We start from the raw sequence: 24,935 nt of genomic DNA on the forward strand, positions 1-24,935 counted from the left end.
TCATATTCAATGCGTTAGGACACAACGCGTCAAATTCCCGAGAATGAGCTTTTATTTGAAATTTATATGGTTGAAAAATTTCGATATTTAGATTCGACGAGAAAATTGGAACCCAATACATTAGGGCTCAATTCGCTCGAGGATTCCAAACTTCGAGTATTTTGAAGATTTTTGGATACATTGATTTTGATATTTAAACGATATTTGATGTAATTCTTTTGAACGAAATAAAAAAAAGATGGAATAATGATGTACAATGCGAGATGAGGATTCATAAACGTATATGTTAATAAACATAAATCATCCATAAAACCAATAAACAAATACCATATACATAAATGCAATAATCTCACATCACATGTAAATATCATCATTAATATTTAAAACCTAATGATTAATAAAAAAAAAACTAAGAAACAAGTAAATTATCACAAACACCAACTCAATGTACAAGTTTTGAAATAACCAAAACACGCGAAAGAAAGGAAATTAAAAATTATTGATATATTAACAATATAAAATCTTAAAACAAATAAGAAGTAAGAAAATTTGAAATAGTCAAAAATTAAGAAAATTAAGAATAAATGATATAAAATCATATATATTTATTTAGATAAATAGCATATATAAAACGGAGAATTTAATATATATAATAGTATAATAATATGTACATATAGTTGCAATAAAAAAGATGAACTAGAGTCTAAAACAAGATATGGAAAATGATTTAAATAGGTAAAAAACATTATATGAAAATGAGCTTTAAATAGCTAATATGAATTGATTTAAGGTAAATAGTATAAGATGATTTTAAAATAATTATTATATAAAACAAATTGGAATAAAACTATATAAAAACAATTTTAAAATAATATGTAGTAAAATAATATATATATATTTGAAGGATAAATGAAAATATAAATAAATATTATAGCAATCTATAATACTAAAAATAATAGTAATATATAATAAAATAACAGTAATAACGAAAAATAGTAAAAAAACTAATATTGAATTTACTTAGTAAAGAAATACAAAGGATTAAATTATAACGCGCTTGAAAAGCGGAGGACTGAATAGGGAAATAACCCCTGTCAATTAAATGACGCCGTTCCAACGAAGTCAAAGCGCATGGTCTAGGGACCAAACTGAAATAGAAGCAAAATTCGATGCCAAAATTGCAAATAAAAAAACTGCATTGAATACGCCGCAAAGGAGGGAGGACCTAGCGCGCAAATTCCCCTCCCCATGCCAGAATGCGCGGATCTGGCCGCGGTTGGATCGGGTCATCGGGTTATAGGGCCAATACGGTGCCGTTTCAAGGCCACTGAAGCAGGCCTTAAACGGCGTCGTTTTCCACACAACAGATAGCTTACTCTAAAACCCTAAAATCAGTAGTTAACCTTAAACAAATCAAAAAAATCTAAACATTTCTCCCCCCATTCCAAAGTCGCACCGCTCAGAAAAGGGAGTTCTCTGATCTTTTGAACCACCGTTCGACTCCGATCACAACGGAGCAAACGACGATTCCAATCAGGTAAAATCACTATCCTTCTGCTTTCTCTCTTAAATAGTAAATCAAAAGAAAAATAAATCAAAGATTGAAAGAAAGAAACCAAGAATCGAGAGAAAAATTTCAAAATAAAATCTAAAAATCACATTTCTTTTCAAATTTTTTTTGTTTTCTATTGATATCCTGTGTTTTTTGATACAATATATCCCTCTTTACATTGTTTTTGGCTTCATATATAGCCGAGTAAAAGTAAAAAAATCTCTTTCTCTCCTCTTTCTGTTATTTCTTTTTCTACTATTTTTTGTTTTTTCTTGGTGCTGCGTTGTTTGTCTGCCTCCTTTGTTTTGCAGGTGTCGTACGAAGACATGGCGCGGTGCAACGTGTGAAGGTGTGGTCCCTGGCGGTGGCGCACGTGCGAAGGCATTGGCGGCGGCTTGGTTTCCAAAAACCCTAGGATTTCTATTCTTAGTTTTGGGCTTAGGAGATTTGGGTTGACGTTTAGTGGGCTTGTAATACTGGACTGTTATTTTATTGGACTTTCTATTTGGTTTGGGCTCCGGGCAAAATTTGGGCCCTACAGCTGCCCCTTTTTGCTCATTGTCGTGTAACGAGGATAGAGTAAAGACTAAAGAGGACCAATTTTGTCCGGTCGTGCTTGGACCTCGGTGCTCTTTTTCTTCAAGTAGCTTCACTCCATCCTACTGCATCTTTAGAGGTATTGGAATTGGTGTTTCGATCCACTCTACCGCAACGTCGAGGAGATTTGATGCGATCTGCTCTACTGCAACTTCAGAGAGATAAGATCTATTACTTTAATCCGCTCCACTACAACTTCAGGGAGATAGGATTATCGACTTCAACCTGCTCCACTGCAACCTGAGGGAGATAAGATTTGCTTCTTCAGTCTGCCCCACTGTGACTTCAGGGGGATAAGACTTGTTTTCTCAGTCTGCTTCGCTACAACTTCAGGGAGATAGGATTGATTTCTTCTGTTTGCTCCACTGTGACTTCAGGGGGATAAGACTTGTAATTTCCAACCTATTCCTCTGCTGGTCAGGGACATAGGGTTTGTGGTTTAAATCTGTTTCCCTACTCCTAGGGAAGATAAGATTCGTCGTCTTCGATCTGCTCCGTTGGTGCTTAGGAAGGCAAGATCTGCTATCTTTAACCAGCTCCACTGCAACCGGTGGAGGCAAGGCTTTGTTTTCGATATGCTTCGCTGTTAACGCAGGAAGGCAGGATCTTTTATCTTTAACCAGCTCCAACTGCAACCGATGGATGCAAGGCTTTGTTTTCGATCTGCTTCGCTGTTAACGCAGGAAAGCAAGATCTGCTATCTTTAACCAGCTTCAACTACAACCGATGGAGGCAAGGCTTTGTTTTCGATCTGCTTCACTGTTAACGCAGGAAGGCAAGATCTGCTATCTTTAACCAGCTCCACTGCAACCAATGGAGGCAATGCTTTGTTTTTTATTTGTTTCGCTGTTAACGCAGGAAGCCAAGATCTGCTATCTTTAACCAGCTCCAACTGTCGCCGATGGAGGTAAGGCTTTGTTTTCAATCTGCTTCGCTGTTAACGCAGGAAGGCAAGATCTGCTATCTTCATTGATCTGTTCTCTGGGGAACATGACCTGTATAATAAACTTAATTATGCCTAATGATTAGGATGGCATGATCAAAATGAATCAAATGCTCCTAACTAGACATGTGTGAATGGTGTTTGCATGAATGCAGAATTTTATTTTTCCGAGAATGATCCCGCTTAGGTTGTCATTACTCGAAGTTTATTAAGGCCTTATCACCTAAGTGTTGTAACACCTTCTTTCTCGACTGGCGTTTTTTGAAGAAACATTTAACCAGGTTGCCCCCCACTGTAAACCTTAAATTTTAATCCACTGGGGCACAAAAAAATGTACCATCATTCTCCCACTGTAATCCAATGGTAGAAATATGTGGATTTTCCTCGGTCATCTTTTATCACAATTCGGGGATATAGGATCCGAATCGTTTCGGTTTCTTACACCATTCTCAGGGTGCCATACCAAAGAGTTATGCGCAGATGAAAGCTCTCTTCTCCGAGGTAACCTCTTTCTCTTGCCTGGTGATCATTGCTTGCTTGTTTACTTAAGCTTTATCACCAACGTGGCATCTTGTCACTTAATGCATTTGACAAAAATCCAAAGAGAAAGTCTAAATTTAGACTATTCCTTCTCAAATTTCCCACCTTTAAATTTGGTGTGTTCTAAACAATAGTCTTGTTTCAGGCTCCTATATTATTTAGAAACTTTTCAGAGTAATATGCAAAACTTCCTTTGTGAAAGTTTTATTAGTCCATTAATCATTATTCCAATGCAACATGTTTGTAAAAAAGGTCATAACGATGGATAAGAATAAAGTTGGTTCTGAGCATAGCTTGAAAGAACAAATTATCAAAAATAGTAAAGAAGGATGACAAAGAAATTAATTGGGAATGTGTATATCTTGGAAAAAAAAAAGTTTTCCAAGAACAACAAATAATATGAGAATTGGGTGCCCCAGATATCGCAGTTTGAACTTCTCTGTACAAACTTTTTGAAGACCATTCTGAGTTGAACATGTGTTTAGGAGATCTACAGTGCTCTGTCGATGCCCCAATATGTCGCCTATCCTTTCCTGTTGATTCAGGCATAGCAAGATCACCACATGCCCCAATATGATCAAAATTTGAGCAGCTTAAATCACCTCATGCCCCATTCTGATCAGTATTTGAGCCGCCCTTTTTAGGTTTTCAACTCAAATCCCCTTTGGCCTAAAGCACCATTTGTGGGTTTTCCCCTTAGCCTCTCTATTTTACTTTTTATTTTTTCGTTTTTCATTTCATTTTTTTTAAATCCATTGTCTTGCAGTACAGTGACAAACTGTGGTGTCTGATTTTGAACTGATTACAGCCCTCAACTATCGTGCTGTCATTCAAGTTCAATGCAATTTCTAATACCATCCTCTCTGGAATTCTATATCGGCATGCGATGACATTGACGCATGCAGTAGCCTCTATCCCTTTGATGAAGTAATTAATGATCTCAATAGTGAAGCAATGCCCATTAGAAGTCTTCGATAATGGTGATGTCCATGCCCCATTTTGCTCGAAACTTGAGTCGCCCTTTTCGGGTTTTTAACTCAAAACCACCTTTGGTCAAAAAGCGTCCTTTTTGGGTTTTCGCCTTGGCCTCTCCTTTTCTTTTCTTTTTCTCTTTTCATATTTTATTTTGACTTTGATTTTTTTCTTTTTTGCTTTTGACTTTGATTTTTTTTTTGAATGTGAACCCTTTTGATCAGAATAAGATTTCTCACTTTCATCTTGTATGCGAAAAACCCTCTTTGGTATTAGGTTTCTTTCATAGAGCCTTTTGGGGTGCAACTACGATAGAAAACTTTGGATCCTCCTCTTCAATCAGGATAAAATCTAACAAAACTTGAAGAAATAAAAACTCGACTTCAAACGGGCAAAGCTATACTGAGTTAACAAGAAAGGCATTGCCCCGGCAAAGAATTTTGATTGCGTCATTCACATTGCAAATTTTGTCATTGTGTTGTTGCGTAGATTTCATTATCAGCGCTTAACCCGGCATATCCTGGTATGATCATACAAAGACATCTTTAAACTCTAGAGGTGACTCAACAAGGTCTCGCTTCGTCTTTGACGTTAGGTCAAATCTAATATTTACCAAGCTTACAATTTTTAATAATTCCTTGAGAGGTAGGATCTGTTTATCCTCTTGTTCTACCATACTCGACAAGTTCGGAGATAAGCTACGATCTATGTCATTTTCAAGGCCATGAGATCCGTCTAAACACATGTCTCGCTCAAGAGGAAAATATGAGTCTGTAGCAGTGTCATTCATGTAATTGATATCTGGGGACCCATAATAAGTACCAAAGAATATGCAAAAGAATGTATAAATTTATGAATAATTATTTATACAATATGATTATGAATGAATAACAATTTAGAAGAAAATTCAAAAGAATGAAAGAATCTGGATTTGTTTGTAAAGAATGAAAATATTGGCTTAGCAATAATTGCAAAGATGTATTTCATTAAAATAATAACATTCAGACATGAGCCTATTTCACAAAGGAATTCTATCATTTTTAGGCTAAAAACAAAAAAAAATGTTCTGAACATTACTCTAAATAGGTTCTAAAAACTACAGGGCTTTCTTCCGCAGCGTAATTGCTTAGAACACTCCCAAATTTATAAGGGCGGATATCTAGCAAGGTCCCTTCCTTAGTTACTTTTTGTCGATGTGAACATTTCCCACTCTTCTTCATGCATTGCATTCACTCCATTTATCAATTATGATTGGGTAATGGATTTTCCGCACTGGAGGAATCATCAAATTTAACGACTCTCATACTGATAAGCCTTTCAATCAATTTTTTAAAGGCAATGCAGTTTTCTATGAAATGCCCCGTATTTCCCGCATGATATTCGCATTGTGCATTTGCGTCGTGCCATCTGGGGTATAGAGGCTGTGGAGGCTTTGTGTAGAGAGGGGCAACAATGCGCGCGTTGAATAAGCTTTGATACAGCTCCTTATACGACATCGGAATTGGCGTGAACTGAAGGTTCTCAGTGCCTTGTTTCACATAAGGTTTTTGTCTTGATGAACCTTGTTAACTAGCGACCCCTTTACCTGGATGACTTACTGACCTTGAGTAAGCTGTGTTGTTCACCTCATTTTCTCTTCTCCTTGGGGTTGACCTCTTATCACTCTCTTCCACCTCAATTTTTTCGACTCTTATAGCACTTTCAATCATTTCACCGCTCATGACTATGTCAGAAAAGCTTGTTGTAGCACTTCCTAACATGTGCGTAATGAACGGGGCCTTCAGTGTATTGATGAAGAGCATTGTCGTCTCTTTCTCCAAGAGGGGTGGCTGAACCTAGATTGTAACTTCTCTCCACCTCTGTGCATACTGCCTAAAACTTTCGCTCGATTTCTTTTCCATGCTTTGCAAGGTGATTCTATCAGGAACCATATCCGTTACATGGCCGTATTGTTTCATGAATGCTTGTACTAGGTCCTTCCATAAATCAATCTTGGTGCGGCTCAACTGATTGTACCATTTCGACGCTGCCCCAATGAGGCTATCCTGAAAACAATATATTTATAGCTGATCATTGTTAATATACCTAGTCATTCTCCTATAGAACATGGTGATATGGGCTTCTGGGCAACTGGTCCCACTATACTTTTCAAATTCAGGCATCTTAAACTTGCGAGGGAGTACTAAGTCTGGAACCAAGCTCAGATCTTTCGCATCGATTCCATGGTGACTATCGGCGCTTTCCAAGGCTTTAAATTTTTCCTCCAACCATTTACACCTATCTTCCTATTGTTTTGACAGTTTGACGCTTGCCTTCTCTTTTTCAGCCATTTCATCGAAATCAGGAATAACAAGATTCACTGGGTTATCCCTAAGATTAGAACCTGATCCAGCCTCGGTCTGAATCTACGCATACAGAGGCGTAAAGCCTAGAGGATAGATAGGTCTATCATTGTCTTCTTCATCATCATTTACCATAGGACCTTTCCCTTTATCTACTCCCTTAGTCAGTAGATGGGTCAATTCAGCCATCGCATCTTTTTGAGACTTGATCAATTTTTCCATCATGTATTCTTGAATTTTATCTAACCGTTCTTGCATTTGCACTTGTAATCGTTCTGGCATATCCTTTTGCATTTGCTCCAGTTTTTCTAATCTTTGGCCCATTTCTTTAGTCTTTCGACGAGTACCGTATTGATGCTTAATAGTTGAGCTTTTGTCGGTTTCCAAATTAGCTGAAAAAAATTTACTCAATTAGACCCTTTCAATGGACTTTAATGCATGTAATGCGAATGCATGAAATGTATGCCTAAAGAGACGTTGATTCTGATTCAATTACATTTAGAAAACTTTTCTAGAAAGTAAATTCCCTTACATAAAACGGATACATGTACGGCCTCATCCTCATATTCCAAGAAACAACATCGATCTTTTTCTTCAGGCACATGTTTGAGGTAATCTCGCCAATAGATGCCATTGCTAGCTCCTTTTCTTGATCTTGGTTGCGATCCACCACCTTCCCGTCTCCATGAGACCCGTCAGCTTCTTTAAGGGAGTTGGAACGTCGAAGGCTCTTAGACAATCGCCTTAAACCCTCAGGCCAGGAAGCAGGGTCATGAACTCTTCCATCGCCATTCTTGTGTTTCTCGGAATATATCCGGGAAGTCGTATTGTTTTCCACTTTATCAAGGAAGTCGTATTCCATGACAAACTTTCTAATTTAGTAATCGGACTTGAATCAATATCTCTTTCCTAAGATGCAAATGCAATGCAATCATAGTCAAAACACAACAAGAGGGGTTAGTACATAATAGAAGCAAACAAGGAAAACAGAAAGTACCTAATCAGGTAACCACTAGGGATTTGGAGTGGCCCTACCTAGGTTAAGTTCCTAAGCCCACTATATAAGGGTTGGTTCTAAAGTCAAGGTACCCGAACCAGCAGATTCCTCGTTCTTCACCCGTTATGGGCTCATACAGACCGAGTTCAGTTCAGGGGAATATATTTCCCTATGGCTGCACGGAGATGAAAATCTCACGAAGACATAGGTATGGATGTATCCTGAAAGTGGTTCACTATCCTGCACGGAGGTGAAAACCTCACGAAGGAGTAGCTTCTCACTCCCACTTAAAAGGACAAGACTAAACAGTCTTATGCAATATGATGCCAAAATATACAAATCAATTTACAATAATCATGCAAACAAGCGCAAAGAAAAGATCGTAATTTTTCAAATCAAATTTTCATTTTTCGACAATAAGACAGAAAATAATCAATTTTACGGCTTAACTCTCTAAGTGTCCCCAGTGGAAAACCGTTTTTTTGGAATTTGAAAAATGGGTATCGATTTTGAAAATGGAAATGGGAGTCGCCACCGATCCTTTATTGAAGTGTGATCGGCTCACCTTGAAAATAATTTTGGTCTGCGAAATTTGAGAAAACAGGTTCGGGAGTCGGTTACGCACGAGGAAGGGTTAGCACCTTCGTGACGCCCAAAATTGGTACCAGAGTTATTGTTTAATGTCTTAATGTCGAAATTTTGAAAAGATTTTTAAATACGATCCTTTTATTTTGAATAAAATGAATTAGACGATGAGATCCACTTATTTCAAAGAAATAAATCGTCACACTCATTAAGTTAGAGTGCAACATTTTAAATCCTTAAAATTGAGTTTATCTCTCGTCTTTTAAAACCTATGCATCTTGAGGAGGATGTCCGATTATCTGGGTCAAATGAGAAAATCAAAACTCCGTACGTTACGGTTCGATTTCACAAAATTCCTAAATATCGAACATTACCTTAAAATCCTCGTCTCGAGAAAATAATACGTCATATTCAATGCGTTAGGACACAACGCGTCAAATTCCCGAGAATGAGCTTTTATTTGAAATTTATATGTTTGAAAAATTTCGATATTTAGATTCAACGAGAAAATTGGAACCCAATACGTTAGGGCTCAATTATCTCGAGGATTCCAAACTTCGAGTATTTTGAAGATTTTTGGATACATTGATTTTGATATTTAAACGAAATTTGATGTAATTCTTTTGAACGAAATAAAAAAAAAAAGATGGAATAATGATGTACAATGCGAGATGATGATTCATAAACCTATATGTTAATAAACATAAATAATCCATAAAACCAATAAACAAATACCATATACATAAATGCAATAATCTCACATCACATGTAAATATCATCATTAATATTTAAAACCTAATGATTAATAATAATAAAAACTAAGAAACAAGCAAATTATCACAAACACCAACTCAATGTACAAGTTTTGAAATAACCAAAAAACGTGAAAGAAAGGAAATTGAAAATTATTGATATATTAACAATATAAAATACTTAAAACAAATAAGAAGTAAGAAAATTTGAAATAATCAAAAATTAAGAAAATTAAGAATAAATGATATAAAATCATATATATTTATTTAGATAAATAGCATATATAAAACGGAGAATTTAATATATATAATAGTATAATAATATGTACATATAGTTGCAATAAAAAAGATGAACTAGAGTCTAAAACAAGATATGGAAAATGATTTAAATAGGTAAAAATATTATATGAAAATGAGCTTTAAATAGCTAATATGAATTGATTTAAGGTAAATAGTATAAGATGATTTTAAAATAATTATTATATAAAACAATTTGGAATAAAACTATATAAAAACAATTTTAAAATAATATGTAGTAAAATAATATATATATTTGAAGAATAAATGAAAATATAAATAAATATGATAGCAATCTATAATACTAAAATAATAGTAATATATAATAAAATAACAGTAATAATGAAAAATAGTAAAAAAACTAATATTGAATTTACTTAGTAAAGAAATACAAAGGATTAAATTATATCGCGCTTGAAAAGCGGAGGACTGAATAGGGAAATAACCCCTGTCAATTAATTGGCGCCGTTCCAACGAAGTGAAAGCGCATGGTCTACGGACCAAACTGAAACAGAAGCAAAATTCGATGCCAAAATTGCAAATAAAAAACTGCATTGAATACGCCGCAAAGGAGGGAGGACCTAGCTCGCAAATTCCCCTTCCCATGCCAGAACGCGCGGATCTGGCCGCGGTTGGATCAGGTCATCGGGTTATAGGGCCAATACAGCGCCGTTTCAAGGCCACTGAAGCAGGCCTTAAACGGCGTCGTTTTCCACACAACAGATACCTTACTCTAAAACCCTAAAATCAGCAGTTAACCTTAAACAAATCAAAAAAATCTAAACATTTCTCCTCCCATTCCAAAGTCGCGCCACTCAGAAAAGGGAGTTCTCCGATCTTTTGAACCGCCGTTCGACTCCAATCACAATGGAGCAAACGACGATTCCAATCAGGTAAAATCACTCTCCTTCTGCTTTCTCTCTTAAATAGTAAATCAAAAGAAAAATAAATCAAAGATTGAAAGAAAGAAACCAAGAATCGAGAGAAAAATTTCAAAATAAAATCTAAAAATCACCTTTCTTTTCAATTTTTTTTTCTATTGATATTCTGTGTTTTTTTATACAATATATCCCTCTTTACATTGTTTTTGGCTTCATATATAGCCGAGTAAAAGTAAAAAAATCTCTTTCTCTCCTCTTTCTGTTATTTCTTTTTCTACTATTTTTTTTGTTTTTTCTTGGTGCTGCGTTGTTTGTCTGCCTCCTTTGTTTTGCAGGTGTCGTACGAAGACGTGGAGCGGTGCAACGTGTGAAGGCGTGGTCCCTGGCAGTGGCGCACGTGCGGAGGTGTTGGCGGTGGCTTGGTTTCCAGAAACCCTAGGATTTCTGTTCTTAGTTTTGGGCTTAGGAGATTTGGGCTGACGTTTAGTGGGCTTGTAATACTGGACTGTTATTTTATTGGACTTTCTATTTGGTTTGGGCTCCGGGCAGAATTTGGGCCTTACACCATCTATTATTATTTTGATTTTAAATGTCAACCGACATAAACCATAAATATATAATTAGATATAATAATATAATTTCATAAAAAATAAGAATAATACATCACGAATGGATGAAAGCCATAAGATGAACACTAAAGAAAAAATTCTCAAAGATCCATGGTAAACAATAACAAGGATATAGAAAGGATAATTGATTATGACATTTGGGGTTGTTCTATATCTTCACAAGAAAGGTAATTCCCTAATTTGTTTCACAAATCCCATAATTTTTTATTATCATGATTTAAGTTCAAAATTAGTATCTTTCAAGAAAAATATTGCATCTTCATGCTTCAAATAATTCGAATAAACCGAATATAAATTATATTTTTTATTTTTAAAACACACTACATATATTTTTTATTTTTAAAATACACTACATATATATTTTTATTTTTAAAATACACTACATATATATTTTTTATTTTTAAAGTACACTAATACATGTATTTTAAACAAACGCTGCTACTGCATCGACATTTGCGGTGTTTTAATTAAAAACGCCACTAAAATTTCAAGTACAGAAAGAAACGGCGCCATTTTATAAAAATATAAGGCAACATTCTGGCGTTTTCCCAAAAACGCCACAACTAATATATTATCGAACCAGCGGCGTTTCCAGAAAATTTTATACATCATTGCGGCGTTTTTAACAAAACGCCACTAAAATATTCCATCCTTCAACTGAAACGGCGCCGTTTTGGTAAAGTTTAAATATTATTTACAGCGCTTTTCGGAAAAACGCCACAACTAAAACTTATTCCTTAAGCTGAAATGACGCCGTATCGGTAAATGCAATAAATTTTTATGGCGTTTTTTCTAAAAACGCCGCTAAATCTTACATATTTTATTATTTATTTATTTTTTGTATCTTTCATTTAAATAATTAATTACCTATCTATTTAAATAATTAATTACCTAAAAATTAATTTAAATAATTAATTACCTATTTATTTATTTGTTTATTTATGTTTTTCTTATATTTTGGTCCTATATATACAAATTAAATAATTAATTAACTATATATATATATTATATGATCCATATCAAAAATATCAAATGGTACTTAGGGTTAAATGTTTTTAAATATACAAATATTAATTAATTGTATCATTTAACAAGTCTCAAACTATAAACCTTAAACCCTAAATTAACCAATCAATCTACATGCATAAAGTGATCATCTATCTATTATATATCTCTTAAATAATATAAACTATACTCATAATTTCAATATATTAAATTTATTATTATCTATTTTACAAATATATAGGAACATATTTACCATAAAAATTAATCAACCCAATTAATCTAAACTTAAACCCTAACATGACCGTTGAAACCCTAAACCCTAAATCCCTAACCCCTAAATCTCCCTAACCCCTAACCTCGATCATAACCCCTAAATCCCCCTATAACCAGTAAAGCATAACCCTTAAACCCTAAACCTTAAATCCCAAATTAACCTTAAATCCATACCCCGTACTCCTTAAAATACCATCCAAAAAATTCCTTAAATCTTTAATAATCATAAAATATAGTTAAAATCAGTTAAACAATAATTAATAGTTAAAAAATATTTTGTATAAATTGGTGTTTTATATTACTTTCTTTGATTTATTTAGTCGAACTATCAAAATTTATTATTCTTATAAAAATTTATTCTATTTTTAATTTATTCTTTACAACACAACAATTTAAGTTTTATTATATTTTATTTTACTCATAATTTAATATATTTTTTCTAGTAAAGTAGTTTAAATAAACTATGATTGAAAGTAATAAATAATTACGAGTTAGTACTTCTCTTTAATAAAAACATTTTGTATTAAACATATTATTTGTTATCATTTAAATGTAAATTTGACCACTATATAATAAATACAACAAAATATTAATTTTTTCAACTTATAAGAAAAAATATATAATTGAAATATTACTTGAGAATTCGAGCATTAGCGGCGTTTTTTAAAAAACGCCACTAAAAGCCCAAAACTAAGGCAGTCTTAGGTTTTTTGCGACGCTTTGAGTAAAACGCCGCTACTGCTCGATCTTTAGCGGCATTTTTGCTTGATTTTTAATGGTATTTTTTATCAAAATACCGCTAAAAACTTATTTTGGTGTAGTGTACACTACATATTTTTTTTTTATTTTTAAAATACACTAATGCAATTTCCCCATTCCCATTTCCCTTCTTCCACCGATCAAACCCAAACCCCGTGCCCTCCTCCCATTTCCCATTCCCATTTCTCCTCTTCCACCGATCAAAGTCCCAAACCCCGTGCCCTCCTCTGATCAAAGCCCTAATTCTTATCCTTTGTTAAATGATCTTGTGATAATTTTTTATTTATTTAAGGAAATCCAATCTGCATTTTCACTTTATTTCCATTCTAGACATTTTTTTTATCTGTTTGCTCAAATGGGTATCTATTATTAGGCATAAAAAAAGTTTTTGTTTTTGTTTTTTAATTTTTTCTGTAAAGCTATTAACTTTCTTGCTCTTTCTAAATACAAGAGAATAAATTCACAAAAGCAAATTCCCATTTTTGTTTGATCATTTGGGTATTTTTCGTTTGATCATTTGGATATCTATTATTAGGGGTTTTGATTCCATGGCTGCAGTGGCTGATAATTCAGGCGAGGCAGCAGTAGCTAATGGAAACAACAATTTGGTTGTTGAAACATCCAAATCAGAATCAAAGGAATTCAATGTGCAAAAGCTTGTTGATATGTTCACAAAGTTGAATCCTTTAGCCAAAGAATTTTTCCCATCATCGTATCATCATAATCCCACCAAAAGTGGTGATTTTAATTAGGCTCCTGTTAATAAGCAAGGCAATGAGAATTTCCCCAATAGAAGGGTATTTTCTTTTCACTCATCATTCACTTTTTCCATTTTTTCTTGGGTTTTGACTGATGAGTGTTTGATAGTTTTGAGTTATATATACACACATATACTTACATATAAGATTTTTGAGGTTATTTTTGTCTTGTGGGAAAATGTTCTTTTTTTAGTGTTTTGGGGTTATTAGTGGATATCATAGGATTTGTTAGGATATCATATGGTTCTTGTATCTTTGATAATTCAATGATTTAACAAAATTGTTAGGATATCATATGGTTCTTGGATTTGACAAAATTGCTGTCTTTTACTGGCATTATGATTTTAAGGTTTTCAATTTGCCTAATTGTTGTCTAATTATTAAATTGATCGACTTGTTGGAATTTGGATTCAATTGGATTTAGATTTTCTTGATCTACTTGTCATATATGGAATAAGGTTATGCCGAATGTCGACACGTAACGGTCTCATATTTGTTCATTTTTCTTTTCGTTGGTTATATTTGATAAATGGTGGTTTTTTTCTCAGAGAAGAAGTAACTACAACCAGGGTAGAAGAAAGCTTAATGGGAAAGCTTTTCGTGCTGAAAGAGATGATAGCATTAAGCGAACTGTATATGTATCTGATATTGATCAGACTGTAAATTTAAACAATGGCATCATTTAATGATTTCTTATAGTATCATTATGATTTCGAGAAGTCACTTGCGAAATTCATTGTCTTGTTCTAGATCACTGAAGAACAACTTGCTGGCTTATTTAGTAACTGTGGACAAGTAAGTTAAAGATCTCTAATTGAGTGCCTTAGTTTGTGTTGGCACTCAGCTGAAGCCATGGTACCAAACAACCTCTGATTCCATGGCAACTTTAAGTGAGGTGCTAGTGTTGGGCATGGGTACTCTGATTCCTGATTTAATAGCCATTCATTAATGTTATTAGCATTATTTTTTGTTTGCTGATGCCTGTTATTCAAGATTGAATGAATGGCTAATCAATAATAGCCTGTGAAGATGAAAAACCCCTCTGTTCCTTCTGTGCTCATGTAGTTGTACTTATCTCTTTCCATTTTGGAATTAAACACTATTTATAGTTGTTAATGTAGTTGTGAAATCACGTAGCAATGGTTTAAGGGACTAATTGTTACAATCTAAATGTTTTTCTCTAAGATCTAGACAACTATATCTACTTTTGGGAAGTAAGCTAGTAATTTTCATTGATACTATTCTACTAGAGAACAATACTTATTTTTCTTAGGGAACAATGTAATCTACAAAGTATAATCTTCATAGTTCCTACATTTGTAGTTTACTTCGCTTCAATTTACTTAAAGCAGCTAAAGCTTTATGTTTTACCCTTAAAAGAATAGTGATTGTATCTGATTTTTACTCAGAAGATGGCACAGTTATTTATCACATAATACTTGATAAAATTGAAATTTGAGCAGCCTGAAGTGTAGCTTTTGTTTTTTTTTTTTAAAGATTTGAGGATTCTTAGCACATATAGGTCAATTTTTTATCCTTTTTCTTTTTATGCTTTACTTCATTCAAGTACTTCGGCAAAATCATAGATTTTACATGTTCTATAATTTTTGTTAACATCATTAGAAAATCTGAAATGCATCACTTCAATTGTTAAGGTGTATTATGTTAATATGTTCTATTATTTCTGTCTCGATGCTTAAGACCTGGTATGTTGAAGTTATCTCCATTGGCAGATTTGTTAGTGGAAATTATAGGTTGTAATGACTTTTTGGAGTCTTTTTACTTGATTTATTTTCCATTCATCTTTCTAAAGGACTTAATAATGAAGGTATTTTCAGCTTTTGGATTTGTGCATAAGAATACTACCTTTGAGAAGACAGCTGGATTTCAGGTAAATGAATTAAATCTCCTTCTTCCTAGATTGATTGGTTTGCAATTTTTATCATTTATAGCTTGTTTGCAGTTTTTGATCTGTTTAATTACTTGTCTTGTGTTCTTTGTTTATATATAGTCAGGGATATATATATTGAATGGGTACTGATGCTATTGAAGCAGGGGAGACTCCATTTGACTCCTATCCTAGTTCCTTTGAGGTACTATTTTCGAGTTCCTTTCACTTTTTTTCTATTCTAACTTTGAATCTACTGTATAATTTGATCGTTATCGGGAATAATTACATGCATTTGTTTGTGTTTTTTTGCTTAAGCAAGTGTTAAAAGCCTTGGAAATTCGGTTTGTGCCCTACAAGCTTTAAGTTATAATGTTTTTGAGTTTAGATGTTTAGGTAATTTCATTGTGTATGACTTAAAATTATACTTAGTAATAATATTACTAAATAGTGTGTAAAGCATGCTAAATGATAGGTCCAAAGATCAAAAGATAAAATGTTGCTACCTATGGGATAAGGTCAGTATATCATTTAAAACCAGACTACTCAAAAGAAAAGCAGTAACAATAACAACAATAATGACAGTGAGTGACAGCAAACCATCTCACCCTAAAGGAAGAACAACACTTTTTAATCAACCATCCAATGTTGCAAACAATCTGCACAAAGCCATTGCCTCCAATTAGGTAAAAACATCCATCCTTTTACTTTTAACAAAGAATTTAACTTAGAGGAAAAACTGTTTTAAAGAATAAATATATCTTGCATCACTATACAGATTACTATTTGAGAGTGCACTAATTAATGTAGACTTCCCCTGTTAATTGAGAAAAAGGGTAAATGTTGAGCATGCGAAAATAGAGGGAAAAACACAAGATATCTCTAACTTGTTAGTCTGAAGAAACAAAATATCCTAAGCTCCCACAACCAAGAACAAAGCAAAAAAGAGGGGAGAAACCAGCAAAAACGAGGGACAAACCAGCAAGAACAAGGGAGAAACCAGCAAGAACGAGGGGAGAAACTGTTGTTTTGTTCCCAAATCTGAAAACAAATAAGATTGGGAAAGAAATTAGTTTAACATCTAAGGATAAAATGATAAAATAATAAATTAAAGTATAAGTATTTTTGTCCAGTGCAGTGCAGCAGTGGAGATAAGGCTTAGACATCTCACTGTGCTAGAGCTGACTGGAGCTTTTAGCACCAGTGGAGATAAGGCTGTCCAGTGCAGTAAAAAAGTCTCACTGTGCTGGAAGCAAGACATCCAAACAACCAAGCAATTCACTGTGGTGCAGTGAGATTGAAAATCAAGGTAAAAATTTTCAACGCATTGTGGTGCAGTGAGATTGAAAACTTTGCTTTTTTTTTTAATTATTATTGTGTAATATACTATATAGGTTAATATACCATTTGGTACCCGAGCTTGGTTTTAATGTTCAATTTGGTACCTGAGTTTTTTGTCTCAATTAGTATCTAAGTTTGGCTTCAATATATACTTATAGCATGGATAACTTAGATTTGAAATGTTAAAAAAGAGCCCTCTTGAATTTTAACATCACTATTTTTTTTTAACACGCTATAACCAAATTGTTTATGTAATAAATACACAATAGTCTGGAATTTAATTTTGTGTGCTTTGAGTATGCTTTCCATCAAATCCGAGGCATTTAAGGTTTAAACCGATGATTAGGTTAACAGAAAAATATGATCGATAAACCATTAATAGTTTGAGGACTAAAATAAAAGATTAATTTCATTTTTTTTGTTTTTGTAATCCATAGGCCAATGGCTTAGATACAACCCATCATATCGTATCTGAACAATCTTTTGTAGTTTTCATTTTTCAAGGTTTTTTGAATTAGATCGCGGCTTGAATTGGTTAACCATCAATTCTTGGTTCGATTTGTTTGGTTGACTCAATAAAATAAATATTTAAAAATTTTTAAAAATAGAGAAAATTGATTCAACCATCGATTCAATTAGTCCGACCGTCCAATTCAACTAATTCAAGTGATTCATGGATCAATCGGTTCCATTTCTTATTTCGGATCAATACCTCGATTAGTTCCTAGTCCGATTGACCGGATTAGTCCGGTTTTAAAAATGGTGCATTTTCACCCAAAAAAGAATTTCGGCATCAGATTACTTTACTAGTGATTTATATATGAAACTTCTTTTTGTCAAATTATTTAGTCAAATTTTATTTTTGATCTCCTTATTTTGTTTAAATTTGGTATTCAATCTATATAATTTGACATAATTTGATCTTTTATTTTTGTAATATCATTGGTTAGTGTAAATAGTTGACGTTGTTAATCATACTGTTTAAAATGTTAGCATAATTTAAAAAAAAAAACTTTCAAAAAAAAAGAATACGAATATGATGAGCTAAGAGTGTTTTTAAGTAAAAAAAATTCATGCCTAACATTTTAATCAAAATAGTTAATAATATTAACTATTTAAATTAATAATGACATTATAAAAGTAAATGGATAAAATTATGTCAAATTAAAATATATACAAAATATCTCTTGCATAATAAAAGGACCAAATTCTTAATTTGACCTTTTATTTATCTTTTAAGTAGATTTGATAATTTTAGACAAAATACAAACAAGATTATACTAAACACAAAGTTAACAAGGTACTGGTCTAATAGTAAAGAACTTGGTTTGATTTAACTCAAAAGGTATACATCAATTCATTCCAGTTGAAGTTATTTTTGCGTGAATCATTCAAGATTAAAATTTGAGATTTTTTGAGTCAGATCATTATCGTTTTAGATCATTTTGATTTTAGATAATTTTGAGTTCGAATCAATTCAAATTTAAGTTGAATGATTCAAGTTATAGATTTTTATAAGCTTTTTATGGTCAAATAATTAATCAACTTAAGTTTTCATGTTTGGATCAATTTCAAAAACTTGAACTTTGGCTGGGATTTTTCTGCTTCAACTTTAGCATATTTAGTAATTGACCCCTAAATTATATCTTAATTTTCAGATTGATCCTTAGTAAATAAAACTTTTTATATAATTAGAAGGTTAGAAACAGTTGCGAAAAGAAGATGATGAGGACCTGATTTTACGAACTCTAATCGCTAGTCTAGCAGTAATGGAAAACAAGCCTACTTAAGTCTATATCTTAAGTTCTATCGATGATGCAACACAAATTCTTCGGAGCTTTTTGATTCATTCTCATTTCCATACACATTACATGCAGGATAGGAGATAGTTCATTGATTGTGCATCGAAATTATTGAGTTTTCTAATGCTTTCTCAGTTCATCACAGTAACTTCTAATGTATCACAATAGTTCAAAGCCATTTGAATTAGTAAATTAGATATAGGTGAAGCCACAACATGTGCTTTTACAAGTACACCGTTACAGACCATTTGAAATTTTGGGCTAAAAGCGAGTCGGAATGCCATTTCGGAAGATATCAAGACATGGAAGGGCGTATATAATCCAAAGATACCTGTACAAGGTGATCTATTTTACCAGTGCTTCAACTATCCCGGAAGTTATTGAGACATGAAAAGAAGATATATAGCCTAAAGGTACCTGTACATGATGTGTGTGGCCAGCAATTATTGAGAACCCGGCACATCTCTTATGCTCATATTCAGACTGTTTCTTATGGGTCGTCTGCCAACTCCTGCATTGCCTTTTTGCATCATGGCAACAAATTCAGCATAGTCGATTCTTCCATCCTGTAATAAAGCAAATATTGCAGAACATTTTAATCAAACAAACCGAAAACAAAACAAAAGATTATTCGAACAAGAACTTGCTTTGCCAAAACCCCACTGCTTTGGTTTAATGTAAACTGACATGGTGTCATCAATGTCAAGTCATAGACAAAATTTAGGAACTGTAAACAGCGGGATGGTGACGTACTCGGAAACTCTACATTGTTGTTATCAGTACCCTGTTCAACCATATAAGAAATCAACTAATGTAATGACCCGAACATCAAGGTACAAAATGACTTACGTTATCTTGATCAACTTCTTGGATTATATCCTCGAGTAAAACATTTGTCACGTTAAGCTCGGCACAAACTTGTTTAAGCTCACCAATCGTAATATAGCCACTTTTATCCTTATCAAAGTATTGGAATGCTGCAACGAGATGTTCCTCGCGCTCTAGCTTATTAAGGTGAATTGTTGCAGCTATAAATTCACCGTAATCGATGGTCCCGCTATTGCTCACATCAGCCTGACCGCACAAATAACATTATAAGCATAACAGCCACATAATTGTGCAAAAAAGGAATCTCGAGGGGACACAACTGCTGCATCTCTCGCAAATTCAAGCAAACATGTAACCAGACATTTAGACCAAAGGAAGAAGAAGCAATACGAAACGAAAGCTTGAAAAATGAAACAATTATTTAGATATCTGCTTCATAAACAAACTTACTGCATTCATAAGGTCCTGAATCTCTGTATCTTTCAAGGTGGCACCATATCTTTGCAAACCGGCTTTGAGTTCATCAAATGTGATAGCACCGCTCTTACCAGTATCCATAGCTGTAAATATTTCTCGCAAACCAGCAATCTCCTCCTCAGAGAGGCTTTCAGCTATTACCTGATAGCACAAAAGGGCAGAGCTTTACCTGTCACAAATGAGTCTGATTGCATTAACTCTAAAAGGAGCATGCTTAAGGCCATCATGAAATTCCATAGTTGTTAAGACAGAACTCTAAACATATACGTAACACACATACAGATTCTTCATCATATTACACATAAATCTTGAGAATCTTACCCGTAAAGCCATCTTCTTTAATTTATTCATTGCTGAGAATTGCTTGAGGCGAGAAAGTATTGCCGGATCCAGTGCCTTATCTGGGGCAACCCCATTTTTACAAATCCAAGGATGACCTAAATGATTCAAAAAGAAATGGAGAAGGTGCATAAATATAATAAATAATAGTACTTATTGCTTTGTATCAAGGTTCAGAACATTCATGACCATCAAACAGATAATAATTGAGTGCTAATATGCATGACATACATAATACTTCATGAGCTGTCAACCGTTCTGAAGGGCGAATGCACAACATCTTTCGGATTAGATCCTTTGCGCTATCGGATATTAGGGGCCATGGGTAAGAGCTGAAATCAATATGTCCTTTTAGCACAGCAGCGAAGATTTCTTGTATTGTTTCTGAAGTACATACAGAGTGGTAGGTCCGTAAGTATATTAGACATAGAACTACTTGAAAAGTGATCCCGATGCAGAGTCGAACTATCAAAAATACCTGCCCAAAACGGTGGCAAGCCACATAGCAATATATAGAGTATAACTCCTGCAGACCATATGTCTGCTTCAGGTCCATAATGTTTGAGGAGTACTTCAGGAGCGACATAATACGGGCTTCCAACAACATCACTAAAGATTTCCCCTGAAGTAGTAAAGCACACATTAAGTTAAACAGCTTGAATTTCGAAATGACGTTGGTTTTATCACAAACTAAATGTTATCTCTTTAACTACTTGGTGTATGCTCCAGCTACTTAAGTTGCTTCAAATTCAGTAAAAGTTAAGAACATTCGATTGATTACCGGGTTTAAAGAAGGCCGAGAGTCCAAAATCAATGGCCTTGAGTGAGAAATCATCATCCTTGTTAACCAACAAGAAATTCTCAGGCTTCAAGTCTCTATGCATAACCCCGAGTGAATGGCAAACCTCAATAACACCAACAATAATCTTAGTCAACTCAGCTGCCTTCCTCTCACTGTAATGCCCTCTCTGGATAATTCTATCGAACAGTTCGCCTCCGGAGCAAAACTCCATCACGATATACACGTATAAAGTATCCTCATAAGCGCCTTTAATCGACACGATATTCTTATGACCAGCCAAATGATGCATAATCTGAATCTCCCTCCTAGCATCCTCCACATCCTCCTTGCGAATCAACTTCCTTTTCGATATTGACTTACAAGCATATTCAATCCCGGTCGAAATCTCGGTACATAAGTAAGTAATCCCAAACTGTCCTTGTCCTAATTTGCGGCCAAAAGTGTAAAGCTCATGGATATTAGGGGTCTTACGGCCTAAAACAAAATGAGCTTGGTGATCAAAGGCTCTTCTCATGGTGTTAGCTGTGGGGCTGATGGATGGAGCCAAATTGGCACCAGTGGTGGTATTGTAGCCCTGAAAATGATTATTACCCTTGAAAGATCCAAGGCATGTATTTCCCATGAAAACAATCACGGTAGTATTTCCCTCATCCAGTTATATCTCAAATATTACACTGAAAAAAAGAAAATAATAATGTAAATTTCCATGCAGAAACCAAAAACCTAAGCATCAAAAGAATCCCATATCAGATAAGAAAGAAAAAAAACCTTAGCTATCAAAGATGTAAACATACATAAACAATATCAAAGCCATAAATATCAAAGAAACTAAGCCAAGCCGAAAAATCAAGCAAAAAAGAATAAAATTTTCATATGAAAACATGCATGATAGTATCAAGATAACAATAAAAGTAGAGGAAGATCAAAGTACCAGTTTCAAATGAAAAAAATGAAGAAAGGCAAAATGAAATAGGAGAGAGTCAAACAAGGAAATTGCTAAAGTGGATGAATATATTTAAATCCTAAACTCATCCATGTTAGTGGTTTTTTTTTCTTTACTTTTTGCTTTTTTTTTTGCTGTTGCTTACTGCTTAGATACATAGAATAAGAATATGAAGTGCTTCATAAGCTAGCTATTTCTCCCCCTTTTGTTTTGAAAAATAACTTTTTTTTCTTCTTCTTACAAACATCCCTGGATTAAAATCTTGTGTGATGAAAGTAACCAGCTTTTGGTTTCCTCTTTTTTTATTTTTTCTGCTACAAATATTTTGGATTAATAGCACTAAAAATTCTAAAATTTTGTGTTAAATCTCAACAGAACTCATGAGTTAAATTGTAAAAATATGTATAGTTATTCTATAAACCTTAAAAGTTTTTTCCTATGTTTGTCTTTTATTATATCCACATGTATTTTAAAAATGTTCTACATCTATAAAATAATATTATTTCAAAAATTGGAACTAATTTAAAATTTAGATGATAATTGAAACTGTTTGGTATTGTTAACTCAAAATTTTGACTTTAAGTGAATTTAAAAATATTTGTTTTCCTTAATATTTCTTAATATCAAATAATAACATTAATCCTCAACCAAATTTGAGTTGGAAATAGATGAAACCCCTAAACAGAGACTTGAACTGGATATGGCGGATTCAAGGTTTGACCCTTCTCAAATTGGTGAAATCACAACACTAGACTTTGTAGTTAGTTGATTGGTCCGTGTGATATTCAAGGGAGTAAAAGATCAGCAGGTCTACGACATGTCTTAAAGCTTGCTTTGCCCAGTTATGAAAAACAAAACGCTTAATACATCTTTTAGTCCTTAAAACATACCATTTTCTCACTTTAGTCTTTTTTTTTTCCTGATCTAGCTTTATGTTCTTTTTTACGTAAAAAAAAAAACCCCTTAAAACCTGCCCATTTCGGCTCCTGGAGTATTACATATGCCAAAAGGCATTCTTTTAAAACGATAAATACTAAAAGGACAAGTGAAAGTGGTTTTCTCTTGATCGTCGGGGTGGATTGGGATTTGATAGTACCCTGAGTAGCCATCCAAAAAATAATAGTAATCTTTACCTACTAAACAATCGAGCATTTGATCAATACAGTGCAATGGGAAATGGTCTTTTTTTTGTTGCATCATTTAATTTCTGGCAGTCAATACATACTCTTCAACCAATAACTGTTCTCCTTGGAATTAACTCGTTCTTATCATTTTCGACAACAGTTAGACCTCCCTTCTTTGGAACACACTGAGTAGTGCTAACCTATTCACTATCAGAGATGGCGTAAACAATACCTACAATAAGCTATTTGAGCAATTCCTTCTTTACCACTTCTTTCATAGTTGGATTAAGTCTACGCTAAGCATCAACTATAGGTCTTTTTACCTCTTCTTATCTAATTTTATGTTGAAAAAATAGAGGATTGATTTTTTTAATATCAATAATCATTCATCCTATTGCTTTTTTATGCATTTTCAAAACACTTAGTAGAGTCTCTTCTTGGATTGTTTCTAGGCCTGCAACAATAATCACTGGAAGAGTATTTTGTTCTCCCAGATAATCGTATTTTAAATGTGCGAGCAACGGCTTTAATTCTAATTCAGGAGGTTTAATAACAGACGGCACCAATTTTGTTGAATTCGAAATGATTTGTTCCAGCTACTCCTTACTCTACCTCCACCAATCAAGTTGGGATACCATGTGATCGTTTTCTTACTCAACATTGTCCCCTTCTTCTTCTGTCTTGTGATCATTTGATTATTTTATAATTGACTCCAACTGATTACATTTTTGCTCTTTTCCATTTTTTCTATATTCTAGTCCCTTGATTTCCCCTTCATAGTATTTCTCCCAGGTAGATTCATTAATGCTAAACTTCTTCAATATTTCCATAACTTCCTCTTGGGTTTTTGTCCAAATACTTCCCCGAGTCATAATGTCAAATTTTTGTCTATTTTTACTGTCCAGCCTATACTAGAAATGTTGTATCTGAACTGCAAAGTGTATACCCCCACCTAATATGGATTTGAGAATCACTTTAAACCTTTTCCATGATTGTCTCAATGTTTCAGTAATAAACTGCTTAAAATAAAATAATTGTGTATAAGTACTTAGTAACTTTTCATGGGAACTTCTCAACAAAGAAATAACTACTCAAACTCAGTCCTAGTAGTAATGGTGTTTGGGGGGAGTGTTTCTAGCCACATTTTTGCCTTCCCATCCAATGCAAATGGAATTAATAACAATTTAATAGCATTTGGTGAAACACCTACGTAAGTAACTGTGCTACATATATGATCAAATCTCCGTAAAAACATTATAAGGTCCTAAGTTTCACGATCGGTAAACCTAACCTTTTCAAAAATCCATGTTACAAAGAAGGATTTAGTTTAAAATGTGAGTTAAGAATAACAAGACAAGAAATGTTAGGTCGTAGGCAGTCTATATCAAATAAGGTTCCTAAAACCTATATAATGTTAATAATTGTACTTACAAATAAAAAAATTGTATCTATAACTTAAAAGTTTTCTAATTTTTCCTTCTGAATGCAAAAATTAAAATTAAACTAGTG

At 33.6% G+C, this 24,935-nt stretch overlaps 1 protein-coding gene and 2 long non-coding RNA genes across 5 annotated transcripts; 1 reads left to right on the plus strand and 2 right to left on the minus strand.

Moving 5' to 3' along the window:
- Positions 1-10,553: 10,553 nt before the first annotated feature.
- LOC107918273 (uncharacterized) lies at positions 10,554-16,972 on the minus strand. The gene is made up of 3 exons (XR_001690012.2): positions 16,750-16,972; positions 16,379-16,429; positions 10,554-11,026 (listed from the first exon to the last, which is right to left on the minus strand). It is a non-coding gene; the product is annotated as an uncharacterized lncRNA (long non-coding RNA).
- Positions 13,006-17,229, plus strand: LOC107918272 (uncharacterized). 3 transcript variants are annotated; one of them, XR_005923617.1, is made up of 4 exons: positions 13,006-13,921; positions 14,431-15,773; positions 15,894-15,975; positions 16,672-17,229. It is a non-coding gene; the product is annotated as an uncharacterized lncRNA (long non-coding RNA). The 3 variants fall into 3 exon arrangements; XR_005923616.1 differs by having other exon boundaries at positions 13,007-13,921; positions 16,904-17,229; XR_005923615.1 differs by having other exon boundaries at positions 13,007-13,921; positions 15,894-17,229.
- A 2,117-nt stretch (positions 17,230-19,346) lies between these two features.
- On the minus strand, positions 19,347-22,606 carry LOC107918800 (calcium-dependent protein kinase 26). The gene is made up of 8 exons (XM_016848388.2): positions 22,291-22,606; positions 21,339-22,033; positions 21,036-21,179; positions 20,789-20,941; positions 20,540-20,655; positions 20,192-20,359; positions 19,763-19,987; positions 19,347-19,479 (listed from the first exon to the last, which is right to left on the minus strand). Exons 2-8 carry the CDS (start codon positions 21,979-21,981, stop codon positions 19,357-19,359), a joined length of 1,572 nt encoding a protein of 523 aa, XP_016703877.1. The 5' UTR covers positions 21,982-22,033; positions 22,291-22,606; the 3' UTR covers positions 19,347-19,356.
- Between the last annotated feature and the right edge of the window lie 2,329 nt (positions 22,607-24,935).

This window comes from Gossypium hirsutum, chromosome D13 (assembly GCF_007990345.1).
Source record: "Gossypium hirsutum isolate 1008001.06 chromosome D13, Gossypium_hirsutum_v2.1, whole genome shotgun sequence".
Lineage (NCBI taxonomy): Eukaryota > Viridiplantae > Streptophyta > Magnoliopsida > Malvales > Malvaceae > Gossypium > Gossypium hirsutum.

Coding starts and splice junctions, on each gene's coding strand:
- LOC107918800 (XM_016848388.2), bottom strand. CDS start 21,981: ATGGGAAATACATGCCTTGGATCTTTCAAGGGTAATAATCATTTTCAG. Junction 20,656..20,788: donor GACAGCTCATGAAGTATTAT/GTATGTCATGCA, acceptor TGAATCATTTAG/GTCATCCTTGGATTTGTAAA. Junction 19,480..19,762: donor AAGAAGTTGATCAAGATAAC/GTAAGTCATTTT, acceptor GCTTTATTACAG/GATGGAAGAATCGACTATGC.